General features: G+C 40.2%; 1 protein-coding gene across 1 annotated transcript in view; it reads left to right on the top strand.

Moving 5' to 3' along the window:
* The first annotated feature begins 2,946 nt into the window (after positions 1-2,946).
* ABCA4 (ATP binding cassette subfamily A member 4) overlaps positions 2,947-15,390 on the top strand; it is a 77,999-nt gene continuing 65,555 nt past the window's right edge. Inside the window, exons 1-5 of the mRNA XM_030496308.1 lie at positions 2,947-3,055; positions 6,840-6,932; positions 10,555-10,648; positions 11,120-11,261; positions 12,939-13,078. Coding sequence (XP_030352168.1) covers positions 6,867-6,932; positions 10,555-10,648; positions 11,120-11,261; positions 12,939-13,078 — 442 coding nt within the window. The 5' untranslated portion in view covers positions 2,947-3,055; positions 6,840-6,866. The remainder of the gene's footprint in view (positions 3,056-6,839; positions 6,933-10,554; positions 10,649-11,119; positions 11,262-12,938; positions 13,079-15,390) is intronic.

The following is a 15,390-nucleotide window of genomic DNA, read 5'->3' as shown; positions in this document are numbered from 1 at the left end:
AGAGATTAGTTTAATCCATTAGAGCTGTGTCTCTCTACATGTGGGCAGCAAAAAGAAAAAAGGATCCATTTTCTTAAAATAATTTGACTTAGAATCTTAGGATTAAAGTGGTTGTTTGCTGAATAAAACTATTAAAGTGTCTGCTTGCCTTGGACATAGTTGTGGTGCTTAAACACAATCTACAGCCGAGCAGCAGCAGCACTATTTGCTTGGCTTTGCACTGCTATTAATCAGAGTGCATTTCCCCTTGTGGCTTTATAAAGCCCCTTGTTTCTCTGTCATCATGGCAGCAGGGTCAGTCTCAGCTGTGATAAGAACGTATGTCCAACAGAAACTAGACCAAAGCCACTTGTGAAAGAGGAGGTTGCTGTGTCATCCTTTGTGAAAGAAGCCAGGTTAAAGTCAGTGGTTTAGGTGGCAAATTGTGCAGAGGCTTCAAGGTCCTGAGGTGGTGCTGGAAGGAACCAGTGTGCTGGGTGCAGTGTGGTTTGATAAACCTCTTGTTAAATTCAGTGAAACAAAGGTTTGTGGAGGATTCTCAAAGGTCTCCCCAAAGCCCTGTGAAGGAGAAAGAACAGGCAAAACGCTGCCGTGGCCTTTTTAATGTATTTATTTTAAATAACAGAGGCTGGATTGGTGCTCAGCTTCTGCTTTAGGCGCAGTGAGAGAAGCTGTGGTAATGCTTGTACAGAGCCATTGCTCAGCATGAGCACTGGTGGGAGGTTTTGCTGCATTGCTGTCTTTTTCAACCCTTACAGATGAAAATCTATAAAGAATTCAGTGTTCGCTTAGTGCTTTCTTGCTTCTGGATCAGACCCTACTACTTGTGGGTAATTTGGGTTGGAAATGTGAAATGAGCCATTTAATACTAATATGTAACTTGCTTTAGTGAATGTTAGTTGGTGTAGGACAGAGTTTGTTGAAAAGCTCTCTGAATGCATCTCTGGAAGTCCGAGTCTGAACATACGTAAGGTCATGTTGTATTTAGCTTTAATGTATTTCTGTGTGAGCTTGCAGCTTGCTGACATTTTAGAAGTTCTAGAAAATATGAAGCCGAAGTTCAGATGAGAAGAATGAGTTCTTTTCTTCTCCTGCAGTGGTGGTGTGAAACAGTTACTTTTGTGTCTCGCTGTCTCTGTTCTTAGAGAGTAATGGTCCATGAAGAAACGTACTGAACTACTTGTATTTCTGCCCATGCAGATGTTACAAGAACAAACTTCCCTGGCCTTTCACAGGGGAACTATAGCAATAGCAAGGACATTACTTTTGTCAGAATAATTTGTGAAAGTGGAGTGAAAAAAAACCCATCTTCTCCAGTTGCTGCAGTTCTGATTTGTCTAGGAAGCTTAGAAAGAAAATCCTGGTCTCTAAAACGTTGTCTTCAATAGACAAAAACACTCGTGCTGCCTTCATGAAAAAAGTGGAGCTTACAGAAAGCTTGAAAACCCAATGAACTCCATTTTGGAGTAGTGGGAAAGACTTCTGCCTTCTCTAAGGCTATAGCAGCAGACATACTGTTGAAAGAATCTGCTCAGAACGTTACGCAGGACGATATTTGTTTGATAATATTAAAGACTTATAGAACTAATGAACACGTTGCACTGATGTTAACTTGATGCTTTGAGGATGGCTGTGTATGTTAGTACCCCTGGAGCTCAGGCTCCTCAGAAAAAGCAGGAACATACTGTAAGTAATGATTAAATTCAGACAATGGCTTAAAGAAATGCTCAGTTGAGAGAAATTCTTGATAGCTTTTGATAATAAGGTATAATTGATATAAACAGAGTAAGAGGACCCTTTGCTAACTGCTGTTAACAACCTAGAAGCCAGGAATGTTCTACTGAAGCTCCAGGATGAAATCAGGGAAGAACTATTGTTTGTTGTTGGCAGCCAGTCAGAATCTGAATCCTTATTCTCCACGATGCTCATTTGCTTACCTCATTTCTAGGCCTCCCTGTTCCTCCCCTCACACCAAGTAAAATACAGAAATCCATGATTCACCGCATGACCATATTCAGCCTCCTGTAGTGCCAGCTGGAAAAATAAACTGTTAACTTCATTCCTACCCTGTACACCTTGTTGTGGTTCCAGCTGTAACACTACAATATGTGCTGTCTAGCAAGAAGCTCTAAGTGATAAAAGCTGTCACCATATTTCACCACTGAAGTGCAAAAGCCAGAAAAGGAGTGAAGAAAAGGCCTTTTTTATTACTTCATTGCTTAAAGATATTTTTAACCCTTGTTTCTTTCTGATGTTTTCCTGGAGGGTGTATGTAAAATAGGATTGAACTTTGAGAAATTTGATATTTTGAAATGTAAAAATTAATTCTACTGATATAAAATCAGTATTTAGATTTATTGTACTGTGGATTAAAACTAGTGGTAGTGGCTGATGCAACTAATCACTTTCTTGTCTTCTGTCAATAATATCTGTGAGTTTTCTTTCTGAATGTATGCAGCAGATCATTCTTCCATGTTACACTATGAACTGCTGGGGGGGGGGGAAGAGGAAAAAGTAAAAAATTGCTATTTTCCAATTTTGTGAGTTGGGGCTTTGTAAGAGCCTTCCCCATGCTTCAGTAGTATGTTAGAACCCAGTTATTTTTGTTGGTCCTTACAACCAGCTCTCTGGAAAGGCAGTCAGTTCCTGCAAAAGGAAAACTGACAAAACACCGGTTTCATGTGCCATAGATAGAATTCACTGCCCCTGAGCATGTTGTCTTCAGGCAGCAGCAAAAGCCATTCTGAATAGTAAGTCATCGTTTGCATTAGCTTCTTAATGAAAAACTGAATGAAGAGTTCATAAATGTGTGGGGCTTTTTCTGGTTTTAGGAGGGGTTTAATGTCTATGTTAATAAATAAACTTTGCTTTTTTGGAAACTGAATTTCTTCTAGTGCCTGTGCTGGTTTTAATTACAGGTGTATCAAGCCAACGCTGATCTTGTGAGCAGGGTGCTGCCTTTAAAGAATGAAGATAGGTCTCCACCATGACTAATCACTCCAGAAGTTCATGTACCTCCTGACCCCAAGGGGAGTTCTCCACACATTACTGCTAGGTACTCCTTTTATCATGGTCCTACTCCATTATTTCATTATAGTTAATTATTTTTAACCTACAGTGGTTTGCTCTAATTAAATTAATAGAGCTTGAATCTTAACCACACAATTCTGTGTTATTCTGTCTAAGTGGTGCTCAGATAGGAAAGGATATTTCAAGATTAAAAATTAAATATTGCTTATTTATTCTGCGCTGATACAGAATCTTAGGCTTATCTGTCCAGTGTCTTCTGATTGCATTAAGTTCCTCTTTTCCTACCCTTTTGTCTCATGTTCACCTGTCTAATTCAGATTTCTAAGCAGTATAAGGTTAATATACTTCCACACTTCCATCTGGGAAGCTGTTCCATTTATGAAAGCAAGGTTCTTTCCCTTTAGCTCCTAGTGAAGCGAAGCAGTCTGGGGAAATACAAATGTATTCTTTTTCATCCTAAAATTAAAGATGATTCTAAACTGTGTCTGACAATTAAAATTAAATCTTTCTTTATAAGTTTTGTATGTTGATTGCACTTTATGTGTGAATGCCGTAACTTAAGTAGTTTTGTTTAGGCCAAAAGGAAAAGTACTTTTAAACTCTGATTCAGCAGAAATTTATCCTTGGTAATCAATCTGGTAGTCACTTTCTTAAAGAGTAATTCCTTTGGCACTTTGTGCATATAAATTTGCTGTCTGGATTGAGTTACTCCTCTTGGAAGGAACAGCTCTCCCCGTCTATCAGCAAATGTAACTAGCAAGGTTTAATGTAAAAAACCTTGAAGGTTAAAAAGCAAGCATAATCTGGATAACCTTACTTACTGCCCTTCCCCTCTCCCCCCCCAGTGTTATTTGTTTTGGCTTTTTTACTACTTATAATTTTAGTCTCAGAGAAAGAGCTAGAATTTCCATAGTAAATGCTAACAGCCGTTTTAGCTGGCAAACCTAAACCCATTTCTGGCCTTGCATTACAAATATTCTTGCTAATGGTAGTGACAGTTACAAAGTGGTGCAGGTATGTCATACGTAGCGAGAGGTTAGGAACATGAGTGAAGACTTTGTGTACTATTAGAGAATCTGTCATTGAGACAGAAACTTTTAATGATACATGGCTCAGTAAAGAGCCAGGAGGAAGAGGAGAGGCCAGGCCATTGGCAGACTATAGATTTTATGGCCTTGACGTGAAGGCTTGAGTTTCCTTTCACAGCTGTTGCAGAGAGATTGCAGTGTCAATCTGGGATTTAGAGGAAGGCAAGGGGAGCTGGAACTAAACTGGCTCTTCCTCATTCGTTCAGCTGCAGGATTCGTTCTGCAGAACAGCAGCAGGTTGGAGAGCCTGGGTTATGCAGCAGTGTCAGAAAGCCATCCGACTGCCCATAGTTGTCAGCTGTGTGAAGAGAACCTCACGGGAAACACCTGAGGTGATTGCTGGGACCTGCCTGCAACCAAATATAGGACAGCTTTCCATGTAAGAGTGTTCTTATGAGCCATCAGCTGTAAACAGAAGCTACTGCCACTAGTGAAACTGCAGAAGTGTCGTCTTTTCTTGATGATGCTCAGCCAGTTTTATTCCTGGATTCTTAAACCCTTCCAGCACCTAGTTACACAGAAGGGCCCTGGATTGTGTAAACATCTGAATAAGAACTAGATGTGCTTCTTTTCACTTACTTAGTGAAGGGGAGAAAATTTTTGAATGTAGGTGTCTAAATTTAGCCTTTTCTGTCTGCTGAGCACACTCAGCACTCAAATAATGGACCTAGACTGGTTTCCTAGTGTCAGCCCTGTGAAAGTGGTATCTGTGTTCTGACACTTAGGCTTGTGAAATTGACCTCTGTTACTACGTGGCTGGATGCCCTTTTGCACAAATACAAATGTGGCAAACTCTGGAAGGACTAGCCTTTAGCCGATGTGGTACATCATTTCTTATTCCTCTGGATTCATTTCTTTGGTTTCAATATCAAGACTTCAATAGTGTTTCCTCCCATAATGGGTTGAAATAGGCTTCAGATCCCATCGGTGTGGAGCTTGATCTCCCAAAACAAAACTGGTCCTCTTCTGCATGTTATAGTGCATGTTTATGATCCCAGTGTTGTCTGTACTACTAAGATCACTTTTCAACTCATGGTGTTGGGCAAAGTCACCAAGCTGTGGGGTTTTTGTTGCCTTCCGCTGTTATCCACTCAGTGGGAGGCTGTCATATCTCTTCAGCCCATCAAGTGTTAATCCATTTAGTCTTTACAACAACAATAGCTTTTTATAGCCAGTCTCACTTCTTGTGGTGCTCTGTAACTGAAGCGGTTATAGCTGATGGAGTGACACTGAAAATTGCATGAAACTGTTGACCTACAAAATATGGGAAATTCTCCAAGTTTTGGCATCATTGGTTTTGCATGGATATCCCTTCTGCATAATTGTTGCTTTGTTATTTGACCCCAGTGAGCAGCTGTTGTGGTTTAACCCCAGCCAGCAACTGGCACCACACAGCCACTTACTTGCTCACTACCTCTAGGTAGTGAGGGCTGGTGCCAACCCTTTCCCCACCTCCTCCTTGGTTGAAGTCTAAATTCCTTTTCAGTTGATAAAATGTGGACCTGAGATGTTTTTCTGAGCCAGTCAAATCATTATTACTGATTGTTAGCTTTTAACTAATGCTTTGTTGACAGATTAGGCTGAAGTATTTTGACTTTTTCCAAACCTTATCTCTTAAAATCAGACAAAATCTCCTCCGCTTGGTAGATTTTCAAGAAACAAAATTCCAGAACAATAGTGGTAAGAGAGGATCAACGAATCATCTAATCCATGAGCAGTTTTACCTGTGTCAATCTTGATGGAGGTTTGAGTAATCTCCAGCAACAGAGGCCCCACAGCCCTCCAATCAGTTCTAGTACTTCACCATTCTTTTAATTAGAAAGAGTTTTCCAATATTTAACTTCCGCTTCCTTCTCCACACTGTCCCAGTTACTAACCATTCATGAAGAAACTGCTCTTCAGTCATTTGAATCCCATAAGGCAGCTCGAAAGTAGGAATCTGGTACAGGTAGCAAATTCAAATAGTTTGTTTTTTTAACAGGTCCCTGTACCTGGTATTTAGATTTATAGGTCACATTCTCCTTTTCCTTTTGAAGGTCAGAATTCATAGTGATTAAAATGAGTCATGAACCTAGAAAACAGAGCATAGAATGGTTTAAATTCTGTTGCATCCCTACTAAGAATGTAGTGGGAGTTGCCAAATTTAAAGGCATGAAAATATGAGATCCTGTATTTTTTAATAAAATGGCAATACAATGGATTTGCCTTTACAAAACCCATTCCAGGCTGTGTTAATCAATATACATTTATTGTATGTTGTATTCAATGTCTGAATAGAAAACCTAGTTATGTCTTTATCATAATAACTAATCAGTTTTATATAAACAAATGTCCAGTTGTAAATCCATCTTTTATTGTAAAAAACAGTTTGAAAGCACAGGTTTAATCGGATAAATAATACAAGTAACTGCTTTCATTACTTGCAAGTCCCAGTGAATAGCTGAATTCAATGTTAATGACTTTTTTGCATTTGAAAGAGTTGCTTTTCCTCTCTATTGCTTTTTGTGCTGATAAACATGTCACAGGAAGCAGCCTCCCAACAAAGGAAAACCATGACTTTTCATGTATGATAGTGCATCAAGTGCAAAATGAAATGGTGCAAACAATGAAAGGAACCAATCTCTATGATAACATAATCTTAAACTAAGAACAGAAAGCTGTTATTTTGCTCTGAGGTCTGTTTCTGTCAGCTGAGAAATGGCAATGCAACCTTTGCAACAGGTTAACCAGAAGTGTTGGTGCAGAAGAATGAGCTTCTTCAGGCAAGTCAGACTTCTGCTCTGGAAGAACTGGATCCTCCGGAAAAGACAAAAGGTAAGGTAATATTCTTTGGATTTCAGCTTTGGCCCATGCACTCCACTGGATGAAGTGACTGGTATGTTTGTCAGCATGTAAAAATCACCAATTCCTTAAAGGATCCAGTGTGATCTTTGGGCCTGCTGTCTGAGATCTTGGCTGGTGCACTTTTCAAAGCTGCTCTTTACAGTTTAAACATAGAATACTGTTACCAGGGGTTTCTTTGACAAATAGTATTGAGGACCAGGAGAATAGTTGTGGGTAGTAGTATTTTTGTATTTCCACAGAAAAAGATCTATCTTTAGAAATCATCGTGGGCACCGTTCAGCTCAGGGAGGTTTGATTCCTAATTTTAGCTTTGCTTCTCACATCCAGCTGCTCTTAGAGGTGAATCCAGTCAAGGTCCTAAAATTCACACAGATTTTGTCTTAGGGAAAATTCATCTGTTACTTTGCCCTAAATCATTGCTCTTTTCCCCTTTAAGCCAAATTTTCTTAGTCTCAAACAAAACCTCAAACTAGGATCTCGGTCATTTGTTGTACTGCAACTACTTCTGTCCAGCAAAGGAAGTCCCGTTGAGAACCTGTAGAGATAATTACCTGTTTCAAACTAAAAATAATAAAAATGTACTTTAGGACATCTATGAGGTTGTAACAGCCATGCAAACTATTTGGCCATAATAAGAGATCAATGGGGTCGAACTGAACCATGGAGTGAGTTACAGTGCTTACCTGTGTGACCTGCTTTTTGTCATTAGGAATGACTCACGTGCTGAAATTTCCAGGATCAAAGGATTATCTGATTTTCTTCATAGACAAATTGAATGTCCTTTCATAGCTTCCCAGTAGACTTTCTCCCACAGTCTACATTGCATCAAGAGTCTGCATGTAGCATTGCCAGCTCATTATTTAATACAGTATCAAGTCACCAATCCATACTTGAGCTAAATTACACCTTTCTGAAGTTGGACTTCAGTTGCTGGTTGTCAGGGAGCTGTAGTAGTTTGGTTCTCAAGTTCAGAGAAAACCCCAAAAAACAAAACCAAAAAACCTCACCAAACATAAAATCCATGTCTTTCTGATCTTCAGATGTGGTTACTGAGAGAATTGGAAGTCGCTGGGGTTTAATCTTTAGCAAATGCATCTTTATCTAATTCTTTAGTATTATTAGTGTATGAAATGTACTGCTCATATATGTGACCCTAAGTGCCTGCTTAGATTTCAGGAATTCTCTTTTTCCTATAAAACTTATAAAAATGCTAACTTGGTGTTTCCTGCTGTTGCCAGAGATCCCTTTCTGTGATGATCACTGCTAGCTTGTAAGTGCAGTGATATAATCCACAACAGAGAAATATTTTCTCCACTCTGAAGAGTAAAATATTTTACAACAGAGTCAGTAAAAATCATTTCCTTTTCCAAGTATATAAACCTACCTGCTTATTCGTCCTCATCAAGAAACAAGGCAACCAAAACAAAACCCCATAATGTCAAAAGTAGCTATAAAATGTGTTTGGGGAAAAGCAGGCTGGGTTTTGTTAACCATCATGTAGTACTATAAATGGAGGCATATCCAATCTTCTGCTCAAGTTCATCGTTTAGTCTGATTCACAAGAGGCAAAACTTCATTACAGAGTTAACAGCTGATCCATAGCCATTTAAGCTTGTCACATTCATATGGTCCTATCACTGTGCTTGGTCCTTTACAGCTTCATCTGGATATTACATTTCTCTGTGCATATTGCTGTGATTTCTGACTGTTTATCTTGTGGTTCTGCAGGCTTATGGGCTGCTCTCTGATCCTTCTAGTGAGTTCTGAGACACCTGTGTGTCCTCAGGAAAAGGATCACAGGAAAGAATCGGAGGGCTGACAGCACTTGCTCTGTCCTTGTCTCTTGACACATTGTGTACCAGCTTGAAAGCAAGCTTCCTTTGTGCTTTAGCTTTCATCCCTTCCAAACCAGTTAGCTCAGACAGAAAGGAATTACTGAATTCAAGCCTGAGGATTTTCTCTTTCCTGGGAATGAAGTAGGAATCGTCACCTGAGCAATAATCCAGAGTAACTTTGCAGCAAAGATGATAACCAAGGAGTCTCTCCAGTTCTTACCCCTCTGAGTCTATGGGTGTGTAGTGCTTGTCCCAAACATCTTATCAACTGGATGGCTGTGGGTGTTGATAAGACCTTGTAGACCCCTGCTGGGAATGGTCTGTAACACTCTTCTGAGCTGTGCACAGCAGCTGTCAGGAGAAGAGTTGCGATGGCAGGTTTCCTTCTCAAATAATTGTGTCATCTGCCCTTTGCTGCTGGTAAGATTTAGTCTGGCTTTAAAAATCCCAGGCATGCTTAACTTCCTAGGTATGTGGGGGGGTTTGGTGCTGTTCTGTTTTAAAAGGAAAGCCTTAAGAGAAAAAGTGTGAAATAGGAAATGGTTGCCTGGTGTAAAGCTTTCTACCCTTTTGCTGTAAGCACAAGCTGTGCTTACCTAAAGCTGGTAGACAAAGTTATAGTGGAAAAAACAGGGCAGCTCCAAAAACCTGTTCTTAATTAAGCTGGGGAGTGTCTTTTGCCCTGCACTGGCTCAGTCTGGGAGGGTTGGAATTCACACGTGACCCATCTTGTCTCTGGCTCTGCTGCTGTACGCATTATTGTTGCATATTTGTTGCCCAGTCGGGGAGGCAGGAGCAAAGGAAAGAAGGCAGGGAGTGCTTTCCTGTGTGTGTGCTACAACCCTGGTTCTGGAGAGAGTTTGTCTGGGCTCTTGTAGGGAGGAGAAAAGAAGTGCCACGTGGCTGGACACAGAAATCCCATAGCTGGTCCTCAGAGCCCAAAGCCTGTGTCACAGGATCAAAGGGTTGTAGTTTCAAACCTCTGCCAAAACACACAGAGGCAGCAAAACAAACTGAAACGCAGGAGTGGAGGAAACAGACCAAAAACCAGGCAGGATGTTGCTCTGTGGTAAAGCAGTGCCCTTGATTTTCTGACGTGACTGGGAGCTGGTGACTGTTCTAAGTGTGTTGAACGATCTGAGCAATAAAGTGGCCTTTGATGGGGTCTTCTATGTTATTGAATAAGGTGTTTGATCTTAATGTATACATTTCTACCTGTATTAGAAAATTAATAATATGGAAATGAATTATGACAAAAAGGCTAAAGTAAAGATCAAAGAATGTAAGCTTATGCTAAGGTCTTTTACCTTTGGGTAAGCACAGTGCACTGACAGCCTGCTGCTGAGCTCAGCATTGCAAAAGTGTGGATAACAAGAAACCCTACACTTTCTCTCTCTTGCATCTATTTTCCGGTATTATCATTGTCATCCTCTTTGTATAAAAACTATTTGGACTTAACATCTGGTCTCTGCGGCAGTTTAGTACTACTTGCCACCTCTCTCTACCTCAGTCAGGATGCTTAAATGTTTCTTTAGAAGAGAGGGGAAGCCACTGAATTAGTTAATGGTGACGCTTCATGGGGCTCTGATGAAATCCTTGTACTTTCCAAGTGGTGAAACAGGCAAGAAATAACCCTGGGTACATGTTGCGCTGAGCATTGCTGCTGCGAGAAGAGGCCTCAGCCTTCTAGCCAGTGACTGTATACATGGTTCAGCTGTAAAATTTACTTTGGATTTATTTTTTCCTTCTTTTCCCAGCTTCGTTTCCTGGTGGAGCTCCTATGGCCTCTGTCCTTATTTCTTGCCCTTGTCTGGCTGAGGAAAACTAATCCACTCTATCGCCAACATGAATGTAAGAACATTTTAAATGTTTTCATGCTCTGAATTGTGCTAGATAATGACTAGATGTTCTCAGACAGAGAAACTGGGACCTGTTTGCTGACTATTATTCTCCAGCAGCAAAAGAACAGATTTTGCTTCAGGTAGTTTAGTTATTTATAGCCATAGATTGTAAGAATAACCAGTGTGTGTGGGGAAGCTCTAATTTTCTTGTGAGATGCTTTGTGATCAGACTTACATAAGGTCTCAAGAGTGTATCCAGTTGTGGATTTTTGTAAATCTGTTAAAAAAAGTAGCTCAGTTTTTATTTCAGTTGAAAATAGCCGTATTGTTTATATTGACTTACTTTTTGGCTTCATAAAAGAGAAACCTACATGATTTCCACCGTGTTCAGCCTGTAGTAAGCCATCATCCTATTTGGATTCCCACAGGCTGCATTAGAGAAGACACCTAATCATTGATATTTTGTGTTTCTGTACTCCAGGTCACTTCCCAAACAAGGCAATGCCATCTGCAGGAACACTGCCATGGTTACATGGCATCTTCTGCAACATGAACAACCCCTGTTTCCGCAGCCCAACCCCAGGAGAGGGTCCAGGTGTTGTGTCCAACTACAACAATTCCATGTAAGCAGAGCTGTATGTGTGACACTTGGCTGTAATAATACAGTCTTGCTAGGCAACTGCTTGTAGCCTGCTCTGGGCACCTGTTGAGCATTCATGGACACATTTCTAGCACATCATTCCAGCAATGGTCAGCAAAGTTGAAGCAGAGCTCATGATGATTTGGGCCTTTTTGAGGAAGAGTTCAGTTGTGCTAGTCTTGAGGGAGCACACACTTAATAAAATGCATCCTTTCTATTGCCTACTGCTTAGTGAATGTCTCAGGATAAATCTTTCTGGTATAAGAGTATGAAACCCCTAAGCTTTCTTTTCACTTGAATTGACCTTCTGAATGAGAGCTCTGATGAAGTAGCAACAAAGGAAAATCTGCCCTGCCACTTCTTACGTAGCACCTGCTTTGGTCATATACTTTAATCAGCATAGTAACCTTCAGATACTAAGCTTATTAACAAAACAGGAGGATGGGAGATTTCCAGACTGTTAGTGAAAAACTGCTGTGGGAGTGCCCTATTACATTGTTACAGCTGAGTCATGCAGAGTGGACAAAGAGCCTTACAGTAAAAACCTGTTAGAATAGCTATAAATAATGCTCCCAATCTCCCTTTGCATAGTCCATCTTGGAGCATCCAGTGATTAAAATTAACATGCTAACAATGCCAAGGCCATTAAAGCTCCAGTCTCATGAAGGTCCCATAAGCTTGTAGCTAACGTAGCATTTGACCTTTTGTTCCTAGTGAACAGGATTTAAAGTCGTCAGCTGGACTTTTCTTGTGGGGTGTGGTTAATCACACACTAAAGCTAGAGGGTTCTGTTCTCTATACATTCTGGCTTTTCTATGTTGCTATTACAGAGCAAACTGTGAGTCAGAGTAAGTTCAGTGCATAACAGAGGAAGCAAATACATTGTGTTTTCTGAAAGAATTTAGTCTTTCCTGTTTGCTGTTTCCTGTAAGCTAAAAAAAGTCATGGGGACTGAGATATACCATTCCATGTATGGAAAACCACAGCACTGTTAAAGAAATGTAATGGTCTCCCCTCTGCTAATAAGAATTATTTTGTACCTGGTTATGAGCACAGGACCTGATTGCGTCCCTGCTTGAACCGCCTGTTCTGACCCAGAACCAGTAGGTGAATGGCTGCCTGTGACAGTTTGTCACTCATGTTTTCCTGCCTCACCTGGAAGAAATGTTTTGAAGGGACCTAAAAACCACTCTTATATTGGAGAAGACTGAGCTGGAAGAGGGAGGAGCATTCTGTGTCTGAGTGATTCCATGTCACTTACCTGCCAGAGCAGGGCTGCATGTGCCCAGAGTGCCCCATCCAACTGCTGGAGCTGAGCCTGGGAGAGGACCAGAGCAGATCTGCACCATAGCTGTGAAATGAATGCTGTCTGGGGAGGGTCCTGCCTCCCCAGCAAAATCAGCATTGCTAATGAAGAAAGTGTATGAATGGCCAACCTTCTGCAATACCAGTAGCCCTCTTAAAGCTTCTGTGAACTTCCAGATCTAACTGAATCCCACACCACCTGAAACTGCTCTGTTTTCATCATTGTTTTGGGTTGAGAATTGTTTTGGTTTTTTTTCCTCATCCTTAACACAGAGAAAATCAACTTTTTTTATATGAAAAGTTCTCAAGAGCCATCAGTCTTAAATTATTGTTGATTCACTATTTCTTCTTTCAGCCTTGCGAGGGTATATAAAGATGCTCAGGAGCTCTTACTGGAAGCCCCTGAAATCCGTGACCTTGGCAGAATCTGGGAAGAACTGATTATTATGACTCAGTTTATGGAAACAATGAGAACGAATCCTGAAAGAATTGCAGGTAATTGTTTTGTCTGTATCCCTTAGACTCTTGAATTTTCCCTTCTGAGAGCTGACTAGTACCTGCAGCCTGATAACATTATAAGGTACTTCACTTGTAGCTGTTACTCTGCTTGCTGTTAAGGTAAAAGTTAAAACTCATCCAGTGTTGTGACAAACACCTTTCATTTGAGAGGAAGGGCACAGGCAATCAGCTCTTTCCTACAGCTGTCTTCCTTAAATAACAGTAGACAAAACTCAAAACACAAAAACATGGATATGTCACCATCCAAACATGTGGATAAAGAGATTTCATTCATTATTATTACAGTAGAGGGAGAAGCAGTAAGAAGGCATCACTGGAAGATGCAGAGGAGTGCAAGCTAGGAATATACCTGAATATATGCTAGGAGCATAGCCCAGAGAAAAGCTTAGAGAAACTTTGTTTCAAGTGTTAGCTGAAAGTGAAGAAGAAACTGCTTATTTTGATGATGTGTATGGAGAGGAGGTGTTGCACACTTGTTATAAGCAGTGTTGTGAATTAGACTCTGATAATTTTTACCTAAAACAATCTTCCAAACTCAAAACACAGTCCTGGGGAAAAAACAGAAAATGGTTTACTAATAAATTTTAAATGCAATATTTGGTCTTTAAGTACAGAATTTGAAAAGATACTCCTAAAACTAAAGGCAATAAAATAGACTGGCTTTGAGAATTGATCTGTCCCATTCTCAAGTCCTTTGGCACAGGAATAATATTCTTACTAAATTCAAATAGTCATTCTCCATATATTTTTAATGAGAAGTGTATAAACCATCTGATACACATGCTCCACTATCTTATCAGCAGTTTCTAGCTAGAAGTGAAAAAGGGACTATCTCATTGTAAATAACAATGAGGCAATCAAAACACCCCAGAATGCAAACAAGAACTTGAGTATAATCTGAGCTGTGGTTTGTACACAGCTATAGAAAGCAAACCTGCCAATTGAGAAGTGAGGAAAAGCATGACATGCCATATGATTGCAACATACTGCTAAGGGACCCCACCCCATAGTTTGGGAAGTTGCCTTTGCATCCCATATCAACTTTACTCAGCAGTTGGAGAGTAGAGTACATTCCTCCCTGCTCCTGTGAATTATAATGTTAATGCTCCTTCAGAATCTGGGGGGAGTTAATGTGTTTTACTTAAAAAAAAAGAAAAAAACCAAAAAGCTTGGAATTTCCTGTTTCATAAAACAAAGTAACAAAGTTCTGGAGCTAAACTAATAGAATGTGAATTGCCACCTTTTTCCATACAGGAAGAAGTAGGGCAGAATTGACATTTTAAGTTCTCTCTGTAGCTTACTTCTATTGCCTGTAACAATCTCAACAGAATATTGTTATAGGTGCAACACTGAGCAATGAAACATTATCAAATGTCGGAATTGAGATTGCTTCTCCTGCTGATTCCTTAAACCACATCTGCCTCTTGAGCCTTCCTTCCTCATCCCGTTCCCTCCTTGCATTGTCACATTTGACAAGATGTGTTCCTGTAGTGTGCTTTTTCTTCCACAATAATGCCTGGGTGCCAGGAAGGGCATCAGTGAGAATGAGGGACAGGCCCCTGCTATTGTTTTCAGTGTTTACTGTTTGAATAAATACATGGAGAAGCAATTGAAGAAGTTCTGCCCCATGGCAGTGTGGTACATAGAGTTGTAGAATGGTTAGGGTTGGAAAGAACCTTAAGATCATCTAGTTCCAACTCCCCAGTGCTGCTTCTATCAGTTGCAATTGCCTGTTCTACAGACTGGAAGAATTAGTGCTTTTCAAGCATTCTTGATCCAAGTCTGTTGATGCTATGTGAACTACCTTTAATAAAGGCTGTAACATTCAAAGGACATGAACAACATTCACTTTCTAAGCTTTCACTTGGACCATACTGAGGCAGAACTTACTCTGATGCTGGTTTGTAATAGAGACAGGTTAAAAAAGGCTGGCACTTTTGACTTTAGGAGCAGTATATTTTGCATATTGTTCTAGGTGGAGTGAGGGAAATTCGGTGGCCTCTCACATATGTTGAATTTAGCCGTGGGTAGTCTCATTGGTTTGCCTGAAGATTTGCCAGTTTTTAGTTTAATCGTTGGTAATCCAGGTTAATATGGCTATGAAACTACCAACAAGTTATGCTTCTCCAAAGAAAATGAGGTTTTTTCTTGTGGGAGATTTTCAAAAAGAGTCAGTTTTACAACACTAATGAATAAGATTAACTAGTTAAATTGACAGCAAGTGATTAATGTAAATGTAAAGCATTGGCTAAAGTTATTTACAAGAGGTCGAGCAGAAAGGACCCAAA

Source organism: Strigops habroptila, chromosome 8 (genome assembly GCF_004027225.2).
Source record: "Strigops habroptila isolate Jane chromosome 8, bStrHab1.2.pri, whole genome shotgun sequence".
NCBI lineage: Eukaryota > Metazoa > Chordata > Aves > Psittaciformes > Psittacidae > Strigops > Strigops habroptila.
Note: the sequence above shows the minus strand (reverse complement) of the source record. Positions and strands in the feature narration are given on the sequence as shown.